The sequence below is a fragment of the Vulpes lagopus genome, chromosome 6, assembly GCF_018345385.1.
Source record: "Vulpes lagopus strain Blue_001 chromosome 6, ASM1834538v1, whole genome shotgun sequence".
Taxonomy (NCBI): domain Eukaryota; kingdom Metazoa; phylum Chordata; class Mammalia; order Carnivora; family Canidae; genus Vulpes; species Vulpes lagopus.
In genome coordinates this window covers 37048594-37070327 of record NC_054829.1, presented here as the reverse complement: position 1 = coordinate 37070327, position 21734 = coordinate 37048594, and the positions used below count along the sequence as shown (strand labels likewise).

Below are 21734 nucleotides of genomic sequence, written 5' to 3'. Positions count from 1 at the left end.
CAAGTTTTATGCAAGTTAGCTTTCTCAGCTTCCCTCCCCCTTATTTTAGCTTATAAGTTTCCTAATGTCTTATTTGTGGCCAGCAGTGAGAAGGATGATTCTTCTTCTTCTTCTTCTTCTTCTTCTTCTTCTTTAACGGAGTACTAATACCACTTGCCTCTTTAATCTGTATCTCAGCCAGGAAGATAAAGATATCAGAAATTTTGTAAAATGAGCATGGAAACCTTTTTTTTTTTTTCTGTGTGGCAATTTGCTAACTGAAACCTGTGGGTCAGAAGAGCTTTTTGTTTTAAGCTGGAAAAATTCTTGTGAATGGAACGAGTATACTTTGTTTTCTCTCACGTGTCCTTTTCAGCTATCAAAGATCAATAATTTTTAACAGGTGATGGTTAGGTTTGGTTTGGACACCAAAGATAATGTGTATCCTAGATAAAGAAGAGTATTAGCCTGGGTTTCATCAGGAGGAAATAAAAGGCATTGTGTAGTGTCCTCTGGAGGACCCTTGTCTGACTTGCTTCCTTTAAATAGCTACATCTAGGAGGATTACAACTGAACTAAGACATAGTTTAGGCCTGTGGAGTGGCCACAGTGAGTAGAGCTTTCTTTTCCTTTAACACTTGGGAAAGCAGTGAAACATACCTCATCAGTCAGAGCTGCTTGAGACCCATGTGCTAGGTATTAAACCATATTGGCCAACAGCGTGGGTGTTGGCAGGAGTACCTGACCTTGGGATTCTATCTCTGAGAATCACCTGTGACCTCTGCCTTTTTCTTTCTTTTAAATATTTTATTCATTTATTCATGAAAGACATCGAGAGAGGCAGAGACATAGGCAGAGGGAGAAGCAGGCTCCCCAGTGGGAGCCTGATGCAGGACTCGATCCCAGGACCCCAGGATCATGACCTGGGATCATGACCTGAGCCAAAGGCAGACACTCAACCACTGAGCTACCCAGGTGCCCTGATCTCTACCTTTTTCTAAACCACATTGTCCTATGACTTAGGGTTCAGGGGAAGCTATAATGATTATAAAACACAAGAAAATTAAAGTGTTAAGAGCACTGAAAAGGAATGAAGTAGGTGCCCATAGAAAGGCTGCTTTCTATGGGTTCCAATCACTGATAGCATGAAAAACAGAGCCAACACACCCACTACAGATTTTAGCACTGTTTCTGCCCCGCTGCTGGAACGGCATTTATTGTACTAACTTTCGTGAGGAGAAAATAAAATACACCATATACTATGTCTCTGGAGCTACTTTGGAATATCATATGGAAGTTAGTTATAAGTAACTTAGTAAGATGTTGATCCATTTGAGTATTTTCAAATATACTCATATATTCACGTGCCTCCTTCTTCAGTGACTAGCCCAAGGAGATTAGCTTGCAAATTTGTTTCACTTTACTTTTTATAAAGACCAGTCTAGTTGAGACCCAAGGAAAATGTGGCTTGTCAGCTCAGGTTTTTTTTTTTTTTTTTTTTTTCCCAACAAGGAGCCATAACTTTATTAATGATAGAAACAGTACAAATTTCAAACCAAGCTGCAGTTATTCTTTTGAAACACCAAAAAAAGTCCTCGTTTTCATACGGTTACATTGTTAATTTCATAATAGCATTTACAATATCATTACTGTTGTTCTTCAGGGCTCGGACTGCCTTTGCTCTTGACACATTTGCTTGTGACATGACCAATTCTATGTCCTTAACCTCTACACCCGTTTCATCAACCTCTTCTTCTTCACTCTCCTCTTGTAATCCTGGGATCCAGGATTAAGTCCCACATTGGGCTCCCTGCAGGGAGCCTGTTTCTCCTTCTGCCTTTGTCTTTGCCTCTCTTTCTCTCTCTCTCTCTCTTTCTCTCTCGTGTGCTGTGTCTCTCATGAATAAATGAATAAATCTTACAAAAAAATGTTAGTTCTTCTCTCCCAGAATGTTAATGATAAATTTGAAAAGAAACAAAAGAGGATAAGATTGCGGACTCTTCATAATAGCATAGTCCGTGCAGGGCTTTGGTCTCCCTTCCTACCTGACACCAGATAGGTCCTTGGCATCCTTCTTCTAATGTTTCTAAGAAGACAGTTGTGCTCCTCCTGGGAAAGCCCTTTCTATCACTTAACAGAATTGAGTATTAAACTTATTTTAATTGTCTTTAGAAGCTTATATATATTCCCTTAACTCCCACTCCCAAAACATATTTCTTTTATTTAGAACTGCCTCGTACTGCCAATACTTCTCGTATTTGAAAATGTCAACAGTGCCCTTCTATCTTTTTTCTTCAATATAGAGACCCTCAGTTGTTTAAAGCAAGGTAGTCAGATGAAAGGATTCTTTTGGTTCTTTTCGAGACCGTTTGTTTTCTCATCCCTCTCTTTGTACCTATTGGCTGTGCATTCTCATTCAAGTGAAGTCCTGAATGTCAGCCCAAGATTCCTCCTGACCTGGCAGTCCACACTGTTTTTTTGTTTGTTTGTTTGTTTGTTTTTATCCAGAATCCAACTGAATCATTGAAAACTAAGGCTTCTACTACTGGATAGGCCTGGGTTTGAATCCCAGCTTCACCACTCCCAAACTGAAGACAGTTTACAGAGTGGACTCTTCCTCAGTTTTCTAATCTGTAAAATAGGAATAATAATCAGGGTCACTATAAATATTATACAGAACAAATTTGAAACACCTAAGTCAATACCTACTCTAGCACAAGAAAAGAAAAAATATATATATATATATCAGTAGTAATGGCTACCACTTATTAAGCTATAGCACTTATAAAACTATACCATTTTTAATTGAAGTATAGTTAATATGCCATATCATGTTAGTTTCAGGTCTACAACATAATGATTCCACAATTAGATACATTATGAAATGGTCACTACAGTAAAAATAGTTACCAATTTGCTACCATACAAAACTATTACAATATTATTGACAATTCCTTATGTTAAACTTTTTACCCAGTGACTTATTTATAATTGGAAGTTTATACCTCTTAATTCCTTTCACCTGCTTTGCCTATTCCCCACCACCACCACCACCACCACCACCACCACTGGCAACTCTCCATTTTTTTCTCTGTATTTAGGAGTCTGTCTCTTTCTGTTTTGTTGTTCTATATTCCACATGTAAGTGTAATCATATGGTATCTGTCTGACTTACACTTAGCATAATACTTTTCAGGTCCATCCATGTTGTCACTAATGGCAACATCTCATTACTTTTGATGGTTGAGTGATACTCCATTATACATATATAACTGCATCTTCTTTATCCGTTCATCTATCAATGGACACTTGGGTTGTTTCCAAACCTTGGGTATTGCCAAAAAATGCTGCAATAAACAGAGATGCATATATCTTTTCAAATTAGTGTTTTTGTTTTCTCTGGGTAAATACCCAGAGGTGGGATTACTGGATTATACAATATTTCTATTTTTAATTTTTTGAGGAACTGCCATTACTGTAATTGGTGGCTACACCAATTTACATTCCCACCAAGAGTGCACAAGGGTTCGTTTTTCTCTACATCCTTGCCAACACTTGTTGTTTCTTGCCTTTTTGACGTTAGCCATTCTGACAGGTGTGAGGTGATAGCTCATTATGGTTTTGATTTGCATTTCCATGATGATGAGTGGTGATGTACATCTTTTCATAGTCCATTGGTCATCTGTATGTCTTCTTTGGGAAAATTTCTATTCAGATCCTCTGATCATTTTTAAATCAGATAGTTGGGTTTTTGGTGTGTCAAAGTGGTTTCTATATTTTGGATATTAACCCCTTATTGAACATATCATTTGTAAATATCTTCTCCCTTCAATAGGCTGCCTTTTCATTTGTTGATGGTTTCCTTCACTGTGCAAAAGCTTTTTTATTTTGGTGCATTCCAATAGTTTATTTTTCCTTTTGTTTCCCTTGCCTGAGGAAACATATCGATGAATATGTTGCTAAGGCCAATGTCCAAGAGATTACCACCTATGTTTTCTTCTAGGAGTTTTATGGTTTCAGGTCTCACATTTAGGTCTTTAGTCCATTTTGAGTTTATTTTTATGTGTGGTTTAAGAAAGTGGTCTAGTTTCATTCTTTTGCATGTCAGTTGTCTAGTTTTCCCAGCACCATTTATTGAAGAGACTTTGTATATCATGCCTCTTTTGTCATAAGTTCACCATATAAATGTGGATTTATTTCTGGGTTCTCTATTCTGTTCCATTGATCTATGTGTCTATTTATATGCCAATACTATCCTGTTTTGATTACTGCAGATTTTTAGTGTAATTTTATTTTTTAATTTTTTAAAAAGATGTATTTGTTTGAAAGAGAGAGAGAGCGCATCAGCAGCAGGGAAGATCAGAGGGAGAGGGAGAGGCAGATTCCCTGCTGAACAGGGAACCTGATTAGGGGCCCAATCCCAGGACCCAGGGATTATGATCTGAGCCGAAGTCAGACACTTAACCAACTGAGCCACCCAGGTGCCCCTGCAGTATTATTTTAAATCTGGGATTGTGATACCTCCATCGTTGTTCTTCTGTCTCAAAATTGCTTTGACTATTGGGAGTCTTTTGTGTCCATACAAATTTAAGGATTATTTGATGACACAAATAAATGGAAAGATACAACATGCTCATGGATTAGAAGAATTAGTGTTGTTAAAATGTCCATACTACCCAAAGCAATCTACAGATTGAATGTAATCTCTATCAAAATACCAATATTATTCTTCACAAAACTAGAACAAATAGTCCTAAAATTCGTACTATTCTTTTTTTCCACACCCACACCTGCTCTCTGCCCAAATCAGTCTGCTTCTGGATCCCTGTGTACTTTGGGAGTGGCAAGGTGGTCTATTACCATAGGCATGCAGATTACTAGTTCTAGCCCTGCCTAGTAAATTTCACTCAGACCCAATCTGAGCAAGCTAGAACATCTCTTCTCTTGGCTCTTCCAATATTCTATGGCAACACTATTCTGTATAATAATCTGTCCTTGAGAAGATTAGTTTCCCCAGATACATCCATTGTGTATCCTTCCCACCGGCCCCCAAACCCCAGCCCAGCCTTAGTGTGGGTTGTTGTCACCCTCACCTTAGGTTTAAATATCTGTCTCTACCCTCTTCTATGGAAAAGTGATTTAGCAATCCTAAGTCCAAGCCCTGGTTTCTTTCTCCTACCCTGCTGCCCCATCAACTAACTCACATGCCTCCCTTTGTCCCTTTGACCCCTGCTCTGGGCTGGCTGGTGCTGCTGGGATGGGTCATTCCCAGGCCTGTGCCTTACCAGCACAGCTGGCACAAAGGGCTTCGAAGGGAGGTGGTTGATGACTGGTCTTTATAACCAAGCTAGACTCTGCCTGTGACACTGGCAACAGACATGTGACTGCAGCATGCACATTCAGGCATGCATTTTGTCACCCCCGGGGTGGCCATTAGCTGTACACCCATGTGAAGTTGACCATCACAGCTGTGAAATCCTACTCTGTTCTGTGTCCTATGTCCTTTCTCCACCCTCACTCCCTATCATTCTCTGTAGAGCCTTAAAATATTCCTACATGGGAAGAAGGCATCTCTCTAGAATATTGATGAGAATGTTCTGTGGAATGGTTTCCTTTCCTCCTGGCTTGCCAGCATTTAATGCTTTCTGCTCTTTAGTCTGAAATTGAATGAAAGGAGAAGGTCATTTTGTTTGCCCAACAGCCAAATCCAACTATTAGGAGAAAATACTGTGTTTTCTCGAAACCTTGTAGAAGAAAATCTTATTAGACCAATTGGTCTATTTATATAACTGTGTCTTCCTCTGAAATCAGACAGATTTTTAAAGAGGAAAAAAATAGCCATGGTGTACATTTTAATGAGTTTCAAAGTACATTTGGATCCTGTTCTCTCAAAACACATTATTATACAGGGTTAGTTTAAACTCGATCCTCTGGGACATTCAGCCACTCAAAACCAAAGCTGCCTCGAGTGTAGCAGAGCCTACCAGACATGAGAGTGCTGCCCCTGGCACCAGGTTCATAAAGAAGTTGCCCCATTGAATCCTTCATCCTGCATTCAGTATCTCCCTTCTGTTCAAGCAGATACAACTGCAGAGTAAAACCTGAGTGTTATTTGTATTTCTTGTTTTAATGTCATCTCTAGAAATCTTTATTGCCAGAAAAGCTTTTTTCCAGAGACCATCACAACAGCCCACAGATGGAAACTGTGAAAGCAGAAACAGACCTTGTTTTATCTCTCTTGGTCACAAAGTTGAGTAGCAGGGAGAGCCAGATGAGCCTGAGGGTCAAGGCTGACTTCAGACTTTATTCTTGGAGGTGTTCAGTCCATGCCCCTGGCTTTAGTTAGAACAGGATGGACCTATAAGTGGTTTAACAAGATGCTTACTAATACATTTATTGAAGGCTTGTTTTGTGCCAGACATTTACTTGCCATAACAACCTTATGAAGTACAGGAAAATCTCCATTTTCTAGTTGAGGAATCTGAGGCCCAGAGAAGCTAAGAAATGTGTGCAAGGTTACACAGCTCATTTGTGTACAAATACAGAGAGTCAGACTGCAGAGCATAACCAGTTAACCTTTGTGCCCTCCCTATCAGAGGAGTTTACTTGTCCTTTTTTGGTCCTTCCCTGGTGTGCAAGGGGCTTCCCAGGACATTCTTGTACACACCTGGCCTATATCTCACTGTAGAGCCATCCTCAGGAGGGTACATATCTTTTTTCCTCTGTAGCCATACCTTCTCTGCAGCCTTGAAAGAACTGTTAAGTTTCTCATTCTCAAGGCAGATGTTTCTGAGTGCTTTGAAGTATCATCTGGTTCCATCCCACTTAAATGGGGACCCTGAAAGGAAGGGGACTACAAATTGACCCCTCTCCTATACTGGTTTTTCGGTTCCCTGGACACTTACATTTGGGATAGAAGTAGATTTTCCACCCTGGCCTCTTCACTTACTCTTTGTAGCTTATAAAGTGCTTTTATTTACCCTAGAAAACATTCTGCTTCCTTTAGTAAATGTGTCCAGAATCTTTCATGAAGTCACTTTATTTTCCTCCCTGGCTGACTCTCTCATTTGGAGCACAGTCGGGAAAGAGGTCAGTTGAGGTGAGGCAAGTTTAAGTATGACCTTAGACGTGGACAGATGATGCTCCAAATAACACTGATGGTAACTCGTTTGGCATTGGGGTCCCCTTAGGGACATAAGCAAACAGAGGAAGTTTTCTGCAAAAGGATCATGCCATCATCGTTCACAGCAGCAGGAATATGGGGTTTAGGGAGAGTCTTGGGCCTGGCCTCACACCTCTACCAATGCATACCGTTAAAAGTTTCAGGCCTGGGCTAATGATATATGTTGCCTTAACTCTCCCTCTTTGTATCTTTGGAGGAGTCAGGGTAGGGCTGTAACTAGAGTCCCTGTGCTATACCTTTTATCAATGTGACTTATTCATTCCACACTTACCACTACTTTTCACCCATTTTGCCTATCCCCAACAGAACCCCACTCCCCAGCCCCTGGTAATCATCAGTTTGTTCTGTGTATTTATGGGTCTGTTTCTGCTCTTTGTTTTAATTTTTAGATCCCACATATACCTGAAATCATATGGTGTTTGTCTTTCTCTAACTTATTTCACTTAGCATTGTACCTTCCAGGTCCATCTATGTTGTCACAAATGGCAAGGTCTCATTCTTTTTTATGGCTGAGTAATATTTCATTGTACATATATACCACTCCTTTCTTATCTGTACATCTCAGTGGCCACTTGGTTGCTTCCATATCTTTGCTATTGTAAATATTGCTGCTATAAACATAGAGGTTGTATGTATCTTTATGAATTAGAGTTTTTTTGTTTTCTTTCGGTAAATACCCAGAAGCAGAATTACTGGATCATATGGTTCTGTTTTTAATATTTCAAGGAAACTCCACACTGTCTTCCACAGTGGCTACACTGATTTACATTCCCACCAATAGTGTATGAGGGTTCCTTTTTCTCCACATCCTCAGAAACACTTGTTATTTGTGTTTTTTGGCCATTCTGTCTAGGTGAAAGGTAATATCTCATTGTGGTTTTGATTTGCATTTGCCTGATGATTAGTTATGTTGAGCATCTTTTCATGTCTCTGTTGGCCATGTTTATTTATTTATTTTTTAAAGATTTTATTTATTTATTCACGAGAGAGAGAGAGAGAGGCAGAGACACAGGCAGAGGGAGAAGCAGGAAGCCTGATGTGGGACTCGATCCCAGGTCTCCAGGATCATGCCTTGGGCTGAAGGCCGTGCTAAACCGCTGAGCCATCACCAGGGCTGCCCTGTTGGCCATGTTTAAGTGTTTGGGGAAATGTCTATTCAGGTTCTCAGCTTATTTTTAATCGGATTATTTGTTTTGTCTAGTGTTGGATTGTGTAAGTTCTTTCTATAGTTAAGATATTAACCCCTTATTGGATACAACATTTGCAAATATCCTCTCCCATTCAGTAGGTTGCCTTTTCATTTTGTTGATGGTTTTCTTCATTGTGCAAAAGTTTTTTTATTTTAATATAGTCTTAATAATTTATTTTTGCTTTTGTTTCCCTTCTCTGAGGAGACATACCTAGAGAAATGTTGCTAGGACCAGTATCAAAGAGATTACTGCCTATGGTTTCTTCTAGGAGTTTTATGGTTTTGGGCCTCATATTTAGGTCTTTAACCCATTTTTTAGTTTATTTTTGTGTATGGTATAAGAAAGTGATCCAATTTCATTCATTTGGATGTAGCTATTTAGTATTTCCAGCATAATTAAAGAAACTATCATTTCCCCATTGTACTACCACCTCTGTCATAGATCAATTGACCATATAGGCATGAGTCTATTTCTTATGCTACAGCTTTGCAGTATATCTTGAAATTTGGGATTGTGATATTTCCAGCTTTGTTCCTCTTTCTTTTTTTGTTTTTTTGTTTGTTTGTTTTTGTTGTTGTTTTTTGTTGTTCTTCTTTCTCAAGATTACTTTGGCTATCCAGGGTCTTTTGTGGTTCCATACAAATTTTAGGATTATTTTAGTTCTGTGAAAAAACTGTTAATATTTTGATAGTGAATTCATTAAATCTGTAGATTGCCTTGGGTAGTATGGACATTTTAACAATATTAGTTCTTCCAGTCCATGAACATGGAATATCTTTCCGTTTGTGAGGTCTTCAGTTTTTTATACTTTTCAGAGTATAATTCATCAATATATTTTTTAAAGATTTTATTTATTTATTTATTTATTTATTTATTTATTTATTTATTTATGAGAGACAGAGAGAGAGAGAGAGAGGCAGAGACACAGGCAGAGGGAGAAGCAGGCTCCAGGCAGGGAGCCTGACATGGGACTGGATCCCAGGTCCCCAGGATCACGTCCTGAGCCAAAGGTGGCACTAAACTGCTGAGCCACTGGGGCTGCCCAATTCATCAATATTTAATATTTTTCAGAGTAAAAGCCTTTAACCTCCTTGGTTAAGTTTATTCCTAGTGATTTTATTCTTCTTGATTCAATAGTAAATGGGATTGTTTTCTTAATTTTTCTTTCTGCTACTTTGTTATTGGTGTATAGAAACACGAACAGATTTCTGTGTATTAACTTTGTATCTTAGGACTTTACTGAATTTGTGTATTATTTTTCATAGTTTTTTTTTATGGAGTCTTTGGGATTTTCTATGTATAGTAACACGTCATCTGAAAATAGTGACAGTTTAACTTCATCCTTGCCAATTTGGTTGCCTTTTATTTCTTTTTCTTGACAATTGCTGCAGCTAGGATTTTCAGTACTATGTTGAATGAAAGTGCTGACAGTGGACATCCTTGTCTTGTTCCTGATCTTAGAGGAAAAGCTCTCAGTTTTCCCCACTCACTTGATGTTATCTGTGGGTTTGTCATATGTGGTCTTTATTTTATTGAAATATGTTCCCTCTAACCCAACTTTGATGAGAGTTTTTATCATGAACAGATGTTGAATTTTGTCAGATGCTTTTTCTGCATCCATTGAGTGAGATGATATTATTTTTCATTTTGTTAACATGATGTATTACATTGATTTATTTGCAAATCTTGACCCATCTATACATCTCCAGAATATATTCCACTCAGTCATAGCGAATGATCTTTTTAATGGATTATTGAATGTGGTTTGCTAATATTTTGTTGAGGACTTTTTACATCTATGTTCATCAGGGATATTGGCCTGTGTTCTTTTTTTTCTGTGGTATCTTATCTGGTTATGGTATCTGAATAATGCTGTCTTCATAGAATGTATGTGGAAGCTTTTCTTCTTCCCATTTTATGGAATAATTTGAGAAAAATAGATATTAAATTTTCTTTAATTGTTTGGTAGAATTCATTTGTGAAGCCATCTGGTTCTGAACTTTTGTTTGTTGGGAGTTTTTGATTACTAATTCAATTTCATTACTAGTAATTGGTCTGTTTAGATTTTCTATTCCTGTTTCAGAAGATTATATATATTTCTAGGAATTTATGCATTTCTTCTGAGTTATCCAATTTGTTGGCATATAATTTTTTGTAGTCTTTTTTTCTTGAGAAACCTAGCTAAAAAACCTTGATCAGGTTTTTTACCTTTTCAAAGAGCTAGCTCTTCGTTTCATTGATCTTTTCTATTGTTTTGTAGTCTGTATGTTTGTAGTCTGTAGTATGTTTTATTTATTTCTGCTCTGATCTTATTATTTCTTTCCTTCTTACTAACTTTGGCCTTTGTTCTTTTTCTAGTTCCAATAGGTGTAAGGTTAGATAGTTTGAGATTTTCTTGTTTCTTAAAGTAGGCCTATATTGCTATAAATTTTCCTCTTGGAACTGCTTTTGCTGTGGCCCCAAGATTTTGGACCACTGTGTTTTTATTTGTCTTCATGTATTTTTTATTTCTTTTTTAACCCATAGGTTGCTTAGTAGCATGTTGTTTAGTCTTAACATGTTTGTGGTTTTTTCCTTTTTTTTTTTTCTTATAATTGATTTCTAGTTTCATACTGTTGTGGCCAGAAAAGATGCATGATATGATTTTATTTTTTGAATATTTTATTATTTATTTATTTGAGGGAGACAGAGAACATGAGAGAGAGAGCAAGCACAAGCAGGGGGAAGGGCAGAGGTAGAACCCCTCCCTCCTCCTACCCACAGGATCATGACCTAAGCCTAAGGCAGATGCTTAACCACTGAGCCACCCGGGCACCTCTAATTTTAATCTTCTTAAATGTATTGAGACTTGTTTTATGGCCTAATGTGATCTTAGAGAATGTTCTGTGTTCACTTGAAAAGAATATATTCTGTTGTCTGAAAAGAGGATATTCTGTTGTTTTGAGATGGGGTGTGTTTTATATATATATATATATATATATATATAATCCCATCTCTTCTAATGTATCATTCAAAGACATTATTTTATTATTGATTTTCTGCCTGGATTATATGTCCATTGATGTAAGCAGGGTATTAAAGTCCCCTACTATTATTGTATTATTGTTAGTTTATCCCTTTATATTTGTTAATATTTGCTTGATGTATCCTGGGTGCTCCAATGTTGGGTGCATAGATATTTACAACTGTTATATCCTCTTTTTGAAGTGATCCCTCTATGATTATGTAATGCCCTTCTTTGTTTTGTGTTGCAGTGTTAAAGTCCACTTTGGCTGATAAAAATATTGCTCTTTGTTTTTCACTTTAACATGGAACTCTTTCACATCCTTTCATTTTCAGTCTATATGTGTCCTTAGTTCTGGAGTAAGCCTCTTGAAGGCAGCACATAGATAGGGTGGCAGAATACATAAGGAAACAAGACCCATTTCTTTTGATTAGAGCATTTAGGCCATTTACATTTAAAGTGATTATTGATAAGGATGCACTTTTTGCCATTTTGTGAATCATTTTCTGGATGTCTTTGTAATTCTATAATTCTACTCTGTTCTCTTACTCTCTTGTGATTGATGGATTTATTCAGTGTTATGCTTGGCTTTTTGGTTTTTTGTATATCTATTACAGGTTTTGGGTTTGTTGTTAACATGAGGCTCCTATAATATCCTAAATATGTAGTAGTCCATATTCAGTTGATGGTCACTTAAGTTTGAAAATATTCTAAAAATAACCTTTTTCATGTATATGTTGTCATGTTTTATATTTTTTTTATTTATAATTTTCTTCTAATTATGGCTTTTTCTTTTGCACTTAAAAAAGTCCCTTTAGGGCAGCCCCAGTGGCACAGTGGTTTAGCGCCGCCTGCAGCCCAGGACATGATCCTGGAGACCCTGGATCAAGTCTGACGTCGGGCTCTCTGTATGGTGCCTGCTTCTCCCTCTGCCTGTGTCTCTGCCTCTCTCTCTCTCTCTCTCTCTCTGCGTCTCTATGGATAAATAAATAAAATTTTTTAAGAAGTCCCTTTAACATTTCTTATAAGGCCAGTTTAATGTTGAACTCCTTTAACTTTTGTCTTGGAAGTTCCTTCTCTCTCCTTCAATTCTGAATGGTAAGTGATCTTGCTGTTTAGAGTATTCTTGGGTTTAGGTTTTTACCTCTCAGCACTTTGCAGGTCAGAAGGGAATAGCATGATATATGCAAAGTTTCTACTAAAAAAAAAAACAACAGCTGAGAGCCTCAAGGCTTCAGTAACTAGTTGCTTCTCTCTTACTGCTTTTAAAATTCTCTCTTTATCTTTAATCTTTAACATTTTAATTATTATGTGTCATGATGTGAACCTCCTTATTTGCAACTCTCTGTGCTTCCTGAACCCAAATGTCTGTGTTTTTCCCCAAGTTAAGGAAGTTTTCAGCTATTATTTCTTCAAATAAGTTTCTGCCCCTTTCTCTCTCTTCTTTTCTTCTGGGACCCTTTTTAATGTGAATGTTTGTTTGCTTGATCCTGTCCAAGAGATCCCTTAATTTGTCATTTTTTTAAACTTCTTTCTTCTTTTTGCTGTTCAGCTTGGGGGCTTTCCTTTATCCTGTTTTAGATCACTGATCCATTCCTCTGCATCTGCATCTATTGATTTCCTCTAGTGTACTTTTCATTTCACTCTTTATATTTTTCAGCTGATTCTTTTTTATATTTTCTATATCTTTGTTGAAATACTTAGTTCATCCATTATTTTCTTCAGTTCAGTGAAAATCTTTATATTAAATGCTTTATCAGCATATCACTTCTCCATTTCATTTAGTTCTCTTTTTGAGGTTTTTGTCTTGTTCTTTCATTTAGAACAAATTCCTCTGTTTCATTTTGCTTAATATTGTGTTAATTTATATGAATTAGGCAGGACAGCTACTTCTCCTAAACTTGAAGGAACGGTCTTGTGTATGGTTGTCCCCTGTGTAGACTGTGTGTGCCTGATGACCTTGGTTGGCTTGCTGGAGCTGTGGCTAGTGTGGGCTTGAAGTCCTGGGGCACTCCATGTTGTGGCTGCCCTTGATGGGATGGCAGGAGCCAAGTGGGTGTAGGCTGGGACCATCCTGCGGCTCTCTATGCAGAGGGTGCCCTGGCAGGACAGCCAAAGCTAACGCAAGCATGGGCTGGGGCCCTTCAAGGTCTCCTTAAGCAGAGGGCACTCGGGCAGGATAAGCTGAAGGTGGTGCAAGCAGGATGTCCCAGAGTTCAGCACAAGGAGCACCAGTAGCCAAGGCTGTTGCTGCCCATGGTGTTCTACACAGGGGGGGGCCCCAGTTGGGCTGCTGGAGCTGAATTAGATAGGGGACAGAAGGTCCCTGAGCACTCTGCACCAGGGGTGCCCTAGCAAATTATCTGGAGCCAAAGCAGTGTGGCCTGGAGTATTTCGTGTGTCTGTGTCATCTTGGCAGGAAGGCTGGAACTGTCGTGAGTGCTGATCACAAGTGTCCTGGTAGACACTGTGCTGGGACCACTTTGTTGTGACTGCAGGGGCCATTGTGGACAAGGAACCTGGGGTTCACTGAGGTGTCAGGCTTACTAGGGTACTTGGCCTTGCTCCTTTCCATGCTACCAAGATAGAGGGGAATTAAAAATCCTAATACTAGCCAGCCTGTCCAACCTGGAGAGATGTCCAGCATGTCTCCTGCCATTTGTCAAAGTTCTAGTATTATATGCTTTATATTCTAGTATAGCACTTTTAAATGTTTTTTGTTGTTGTTGTTTTTGTTTTTGTTTTTCCTGTGCTCCAGAGCAATTGAATCTACTCAAAGTCCCTCTACACTGTTCCTCCCCGCTGCAGTTTGCAGCATTGGGTGTTCCCTTTGTTATCATGTCTCCATCTAGCTTTTGTTGTGCAGCAGCTGTTCAGTCAGCCCTCAGTTCCTCTTCAGGAGGAATTACTTTAGAAATAAGTGTAGATTTAATATGTCCATGGATAGGGTGAGTTTGGGATCTTCCTGTGTTCCATCTTGGACCAGAAGCCCCACCCTGGCTTTTTTCTGTCCCTCTTCCAGGGGTAAGAGCCACACAAAGTCAATGAGTGAGGCCAGGTAGGTGTGAAGCAATATTGGCGTGATGGGGCATGAGGCTGACCAGGGATCAGATGCTCCATCTAAAAAGGCAGCTCCTGCTTCAGCCCGGGGCGTGATCCTGGAGTCCCAGGATCAAGTCCCACATCAGGCTCCCTGCATGGAGCCTGCTTCTCCCTCTGCCTGTGTCTCTGCCTCTCTCTCTCTCTCTCCCTCTATCTATCTCTATCTATCTCTATCTCTATCTCTGTGTGTGTGTGTGTCTCATGAATAAATAAATAAAATCTTTAAACAAAAAAAAAAAAGAACTGCAGGTTTATCTTATTTTCCAGAATATCCTATTTTCCAAGGGAAATTGGAAAGCCTGACTTTTAAATAAAATTTCCTAGTTTTTAAATGTCTGATAAGTAATTACAATTATATTAAAACATGCTGTGTGAGCCAAATAAGATGCCTGGGGCTGGGGGCCAGTTTTACTTCTATACTTTCTCTCCTTTTCCGTAGTTTTGCCTGCCCTACCAGCTTCATCTCTTGGTTCTCTCACCACATGTTGAGGTTGCAGAGAGTCAGATCTCTAAGCCTGGCCTGCACCATGGATTTACATGATTAGTCATCTCCATGGGGATGTCTGCACACTTCAAATGCAAAGCTGAGCTCAGCTTCCCTCTCAGATCCACACAGTGTCAGGTCTTAAGAAATGCTGGATGTTTTTGTTTCATTCCCCAAAACTGCTGTTACTAATGTTAGTGCTTCTGTGACTAATACTACCAACAATGTATTGCCTTTCTTTTGTTACCTATCTCTGTTATCCAATACTGCCCTTCCATCAAGCAGCCGAGCAGACCCTGCACTCCTGCCTACCCCTTCACTGCAAGGCCAGCCAGTGTAGATTGTGTTCATTCGTCTTCCACAAGCCCTGTAGGACTTGCTCCTAACCTTGCCTTCCCACTAATAAGAAACTCTTCTAGTTTCTGAACTTGTCTGGTCTTCTCAGCTGTTTTCTCCATCTCTTAACCATTCACCCACTACCATTCTCTTACCTCTTCGTTCAGATGTATTCAGTACATTGCGGCTAGAGTCATCTCCTACCTCATAGGCCAGCTGTCATCACTGACCTCTCTATAGGACTTTGGTGGCTCCTACAGGCTGTACCTCCTCCCCACCCCCCACCCTCTGGCTCCTCAACCATCCCCACATACGATCACACTGTGTGTTCTTCTGCCAGGGTACCCGGTGTTTGCATGCACCTGTGCTGGCTTTTGGGCATGACTATTTTCTTCCTTCATGCCTGTGTTCATTCGATTCATCCACCTCCTGTCTCATCAAATGCCACCTCTTCCATGGAGCCATTACTTGCCTTCTTGTGACCAACTGCATGCGCTGCTTGCCCAACAGGGGTTCCTACCATTCTGCTCTTTTCATTTCACCCAGCTGTGATTGCCCAACAGTTTGCTGGCCTATTTCCCCTTCACTTGATCAGCTCCTTCATGGAGAGACAGTGTCAGTCATCTATATCCCCACAACGGCTTAGTACATGGCCTTGCATACAGTGGACACCCTGTAGCCTTTGTAAATTGATCCCCTTTTTAAGTGGAGAATGGCTGTATCTCAAGGGCTCAGAACAAGATATTAAAAGTCAAAACAAAACTGGTTGGCTATTCAGAAGGACTTCTCAGAATTTAAAAGAAGGTATCCAAGCTAGTGAAAGGGTTATTCTTACTGTCTCCATTTCCAGGGACGCTGTGTTTAGAGGAAGAACAGCTGTGATTTGGTCTAGTTTCCCTCACTCCTTCCCGCAGTGCCCCTTGGAAGTTTGGCTTCAGTGCCAGGAGCAAGGAAGAACGGACAATGTCTGTTGGACCCTGGGCTGCTGCCACTCTGGCATTGAGAGCCATGCACTGTTCCTCTTGCCCAGAAGGACAAGTTGTACCCAGACACTCACAAGATGCCCTCTGCTCTCGTCACTGGCAGGCCTGGGAATTTCCCACAAGCCATCTGGGTCCATTCTACCATCCTCATATTCTGCATTTTTGCAGCATTGTTTGTTAATTAGAATAGATGCCTGTTCTACTAGTTATCGCATCCTATTGATGTTCCTAAGGAGCGAACCTACTCGTTTTTCTTGTATATATATTTTCCCATTCCTTTCTTAGTACACAGGTTGATCCAGAAGAACTCAAGCAGCAAAAACATCTAGCTCTCACAGAGCTGAGCTATTTGTGAGATATATACTTCGAAAATCCACATCGACCACTATACATGCTGGAGTGCTAGCTGATTGGACTTGTGTAGTTCTGAAAGCTCCTTAAACTTTCTGGTTCCACCTCCAATGTAGCCCTACCTTTGGCCTTGTGTTCCTTGTCCTTAGGAGGGAGGAAAAGCTATTAAACCCCATTGGTGTCTGCATTTTTTATTACCTCTCTTGGAGGGCTTTTTAGCATCAGAGGTCTTTCCTGTCAGGTTTGGTTAGGAATTTCTGCAGCCTCATACCTCCACAGGGTCATTTTCATTTGAAGCAACACCAGAGGCTTTGCACCTTTGGACACCTGGCCTGGCAGGGATGGCCACCTCCAAACACTACCCTTTCATGTCTGTACCCCTTCCATAAGAGTGGCTTTTTATTTACTCTGGAAATTCCACTGCAAAGCAAGTTCTATGAACACAGCATGACTTTTGTGCCCAAATCAAACTTAGAAAGGGATGTTTGGGGGCAGTCATAAAGATAGCCCCCTTAAAGATTTAAACTTTCCAACAAACCTTTTTAATCCAAGGCAATTTTTACTTTGAAAATAGGAAATTAAATTAGCTTAAGTGTCTTTAAAATTGAAAATCACATTCTGGCCCTGAAAAGTAAATTATCCTGTACAACTCCTTAGTTTGGATGTGATCAGAACACCTTATAGGCCTTTTTGTCAAAGTAGATTTAGTTTCAAATATCTTGATAGGAGCTCAGCCCCAGGGAAGTTTCCCAATTGGTATTAATACAGATTTATATATATATATATATATATATATATATATATAAATTTAGCGATTCTAATAGATAGAATAACATTCTGATGGGCTACATCATCGTGGCTGTATACACACACACACACACACACACACACACATTGCTTAAATGGTCTATGTGTAGCAAGATTCTCAATCGTTAAACATTTCAAAATGAAAGAGTAGGAGAAAAGGCGCATCTTTGTTGCATAAAGAAAAATGGCCAACTTAAGGGTTTTTACTCTTGCAGCTTCTTCCCGCAGATCTTCAAAATAATGACTCTCCCTCTTCTCTCTGTGGTCTTGTCAGAGAGCGGGAATCCTGGCCGGCTGGTCAGGCCCTCAGAAAATGGCACAGCTGTTCTTAAAAGTAGTCCTATTCATAAGCTGTGGGCTGTTGACAACTGCAGTGTCGAGAAAGGCACACTATTTTATAAAGAGTTTTTCTTTAAAAGGGAAAGAAAAATACATGGTATTTACAGTGAAGAAAACTGGACCCTTCACTTTATTTTAGTGGCCACGTCTGAAATGAAGTGGCGAGGGCCATAAATACACACAAGCAATTGCGCCTTTAAGGGATGATTCATGTTGGCTGTGCTGCCCCTAATGGAAAATTCAGCTAGTTAAGATCAGCCAGAAAGCCACGCACAGCCTCCTCTGCCAGGGCTGATGCCTACCATCTTGTGACATTCTTGTTGTATATTATTGAATGATTGACTCCCTTTGTTCCCCTCTCAGTTCATGACCAAGAACCCCACCATGCGCCTGGGCAGCCTGACTCAGGGTGGTGAGCATGCCATCTTGAGACATCCTTTCTTTAAGGAAATCGACTGGGCCCAGCTGAACCATCGCCAAGTAGAACCACCTTTCAGACCCAGAATCGTAAGTGTTCAAGACCATTAGAGTAGACTTTCCTCTCTTGAAATGCCTCAGTGTTCCACCAGAATCTTTTGTCCCCTGTGGAATAACCAAACCAGAAGTTCAGCCTTACGTTTTGCAGGGTGGCCTCACCTGGGAGGAGGCGGGCCCTTGAGACAACATCTCTCCCTTTCCAGGTTATTTCTTTCAAATCTTTCACCTCCTGCTTACTCTGGAATCCACCCTCCCTTAACCTAAACTTTCTGGAACCTAAGAGACTGGAAACTTCCTAGGTTTCCCCAAAAGAGCTGGGCTGAGAAATTTATCACTCCTATACTTCCCTCATAGCTCCCAGGGTGCATTTCCCAAGCCCCCAAAGAAGTAGAAAGGACATGAAATGCTACCCACCTCACTGAAGCTGTTCCTTGGCTTGGAGAGCCTGGGTCTGCAGCCCAGAGCTTAGGCCAAATCCCTTTTGACCAGAGAAATACTGGGAGCCCCAGGGGTACCTTCCCAAGCAAGGCAGCTGAAACAGCATTCCTGAGGGTGGTCTAACTCTTGATTTGAGAGCTAAGTTCTTTTTCATCTGTGGGTTAAGAGATCTGTGATGGGGAAAGCAGAAAAGCATCTTCAATTTAGGTAAGAGAAATGAGATGTCTAACAATGGCAGAAAATAGCTTTCTGGCATTAGTTTACAAAGATGGAAAATATCAACATTTCCAGACACACAGCTAGCTTAATGTAATAGCCCCTAAGGTTGGGCACCAGGCACCCAGCTGGAAAGCCGCTTCCTTTACCAGGTCTCCCCCTGCCAACCCCTCGAGGAGGAGGGAAGGCTTTGCCAGTGGGGCAACATGAAGCCAACTGGTGAGTAAAGCAAGAGGCAGTGTTTCCTAAAACTCAGCACTTCTACATCTTTCAAGAAAATCTCTTCACACAGAATCCTGTGTATAAACAATAGGTGAGGGAAGTGTGAGCTTACACTCTGTTGACAGCCGACCATGTGTGTCCTTCTGTAAAGCCTGTCGAGAAGTGGCACTTTGGAGGGAGAGGGCTGATCAGGTGACCAAATGACCTGCTTTGCCTCTCAGCCTAAGGCGGGCCTGCTCAGCAAGATTTCCATGGGGTTAGTGAGCTGGGGGTTCCCGAATGCTGAAATGATACACAGCGCAGCAGAATTATGATAACGTGCTGTTTAGTCATAATGGTCATAACTGTAAATGCTGCTGCTCCCAGGGCTGCACCACTGTTCTCTGCCCTCACGGGAGCAGGCTCCAGCCCAGGGAAGATGAGGATGTTTCATGTGCCTAAAAATCTGACCCTTGTTTCCTTTTGACAGAAATCTCGAGAAGATGTCAGTAATTTTGACCCTGACTTCATTAAGGAAGAGCCAGTTTTAACCCCAATTGATGAAGGACATCTTCCTATGATTAACCAGGATGAATTTAGAAACTTTTCCTTTGTGTCTCCAGAATTGCAACCTTAGCCGTATGGAGAATGAAAGACATGAGAATCACAAGCAGATCCAGATTATCCAGGAGTTTCCTTTGGCATTCCCTAGTACCAGCCTTAGAACAAGAACCTTACCTTCAGAGTGCAGGTGGAAAACTCTGAAGGAAAGAACTTCAGGAGGTCAACTCTTTCTAGTCCTGAGGAAGCCATCGTACTGAAAAGAGTTGCTACCGGAATGAGATTTCATGACGAAATATACTGCTCAATCTAGGAGTTTCCAGGGCTCTTTTGGGCTTGGGATATTAAAAGGAACCAACAGAAGAGAAGGCGTGAAGAATCAACTAGAACTTCTGAGCCACACTGGCTTTTGACTTCAGAAGACAAATCAAGACTTTGTATGGGCCACTTTGTGTTCTTGCTAAGCTAGTGAGCCCCAAATACAGCGGTCTACGAAAAGTCTGTCAGTGCTAATGAAGAATTTGAAGGTAAGGAAATGAACGGCTTTCCAAATAGAATGATTGAAGAAACAAAACTCACAACTTAAAGCCCAATCTTGAAAACAGATGTTGGGCACCAAGACAACTATTCCAGCTTATTCTCTTATTCTCACTTTAATGGATATTTATTGAGTGTCCAGTGAGACGGTGCCACGCTACCTACTAGTGTAAACAGATTCGCGTTCACTGAACTTCCATCCTCCAGTCCACTTATTTACCTGAATGGTGTTTGCATTCTGTGAAATGCCTCTCCACATTGCATATATCATGCTTCGTTGTCTGCACATAACTTTTCCCACAGAAGAGGGCTCGCTGCCACAACAGCAACTATCCACACCAACAGCAGGTGAGCTAGGTGCTCGCTGCCTAATGACTTGTTAAGTCTCATTGTGGGATGATGTGTTGATACCGCGCTGAACTCAGTGAAGAATCGCACGCCACTCATGTCAGTGACCAGACTTATGGCTTATACATTAGCAAGTTATTTAAGTTATATTTTAAGAGACAAAAATGTTTGGTATGCATTTTCATAATTAGAAATGGCTCTTATAAACAGGACATTTACTGAAGAAGGACCATATAACATGTACTCATCTGCAGTTGGAGAATTTTGTCTGTCTGGAAATAAATGCATTTTGTAGCAAAAGGAAACTTTTTGTCTAGAAGGATTTGTCCTATCCCCACTAGGCGACGAGATATCCAATTGAAGGTTTGGAGCAGAATGACTAGAATTCCAAAAGGAACTTCCTAAAAAGTTGGTATAACCTGTGTGTCCCTAAGTAGACTGGCTTCTTACCAGAATTTCTATTCTGAATCGGTAATCCTTAAAAATCTCAGTGCCTTGGCACGATATTTATTCCTAATTAGCATAAAATATAGTGCAAGGTCAACGGCCCTCCTCTATCTTATGCCTTCTGGAAAACATCGTTTCCAAGGTTGCTATAGCAAGGGAGAAAGAGATGGAGGAGGTGCTTAACTACATCTCCAAAGAGGGACACACATCACTTCTGTGCACATCAAATTGGCCAGAACGCGGCTTCCATCTGCAAACAGGGTACTTCTAGAAGTACAGAGCAGCCAAAGGGTATCTAGCCAATATTGAAAATCTCTGTCCTGGGTTTTGTATAACCAGTTGAAAAAATGACTTTTGAATTAACAATCGCTAGGAGCCTCCCTTTACTTGTGTTCAGCACCTAGCAGTTCCTAGGCAGACTCAACATAATTTCACTACATCTTCAGGTCACTCTACCACTCTTTCCAGGGTAAAAACACCAGGGCCTATTTGACAAATGAGAAGAGAAAGGCTCAGAGAAGTTTAGTTGGTTACCCAAAGGTTTCAGACTTGATAAGGAGAGGATCTAGTCTAGAGTCTAAATCACTAAAGTTCTAATCCAACAGACTTCTGGAAAGGGAGGGACTGTTCTACTTTGGGGGACAGTGGGGGAGCAGGAACCTTCCTAACTAGGTTGCAGCTCAGTCTTTCTTCTATTGCTGTGGGGGCTGAGGAGCTCCTCGATGTGGTTTACTCCACATGGGTAAAGAAG

General features: G+C 40.4%; 1 protein-coding gene across 2 annotated transcripts in view; it reads left to right on the top strand.

The window, feature by feature from the left end:
* The window catches only part of PRKCH (protein kinase C eta), a 260369-nt gene extending 239534 nt beyond the window's left edge, over nucleotides 1–20835 (top strand). For both annotated transcript variants that reach the window (XM_041758255.1, XM_041758254.1), the window contains exons 13-14: nucleotides 18122–18265; nucleotides 19581–20835. In XM_041758255.1, the coding sequence (XP_041614189.1) occupies nucleotides 18122–18265; nucleotides 19581–19727 (291 nt within the window). In that variant the 3' untranslated portion in view covers nucleotides 19728–20835. The remainder of the gene's footprint in view (nucleotides 1–18121; nucleotides 18266–19580) is intronic.
* The last annotated feature ends 899 nt before the right edge of the window (nucleotides 20836–21734 follow it).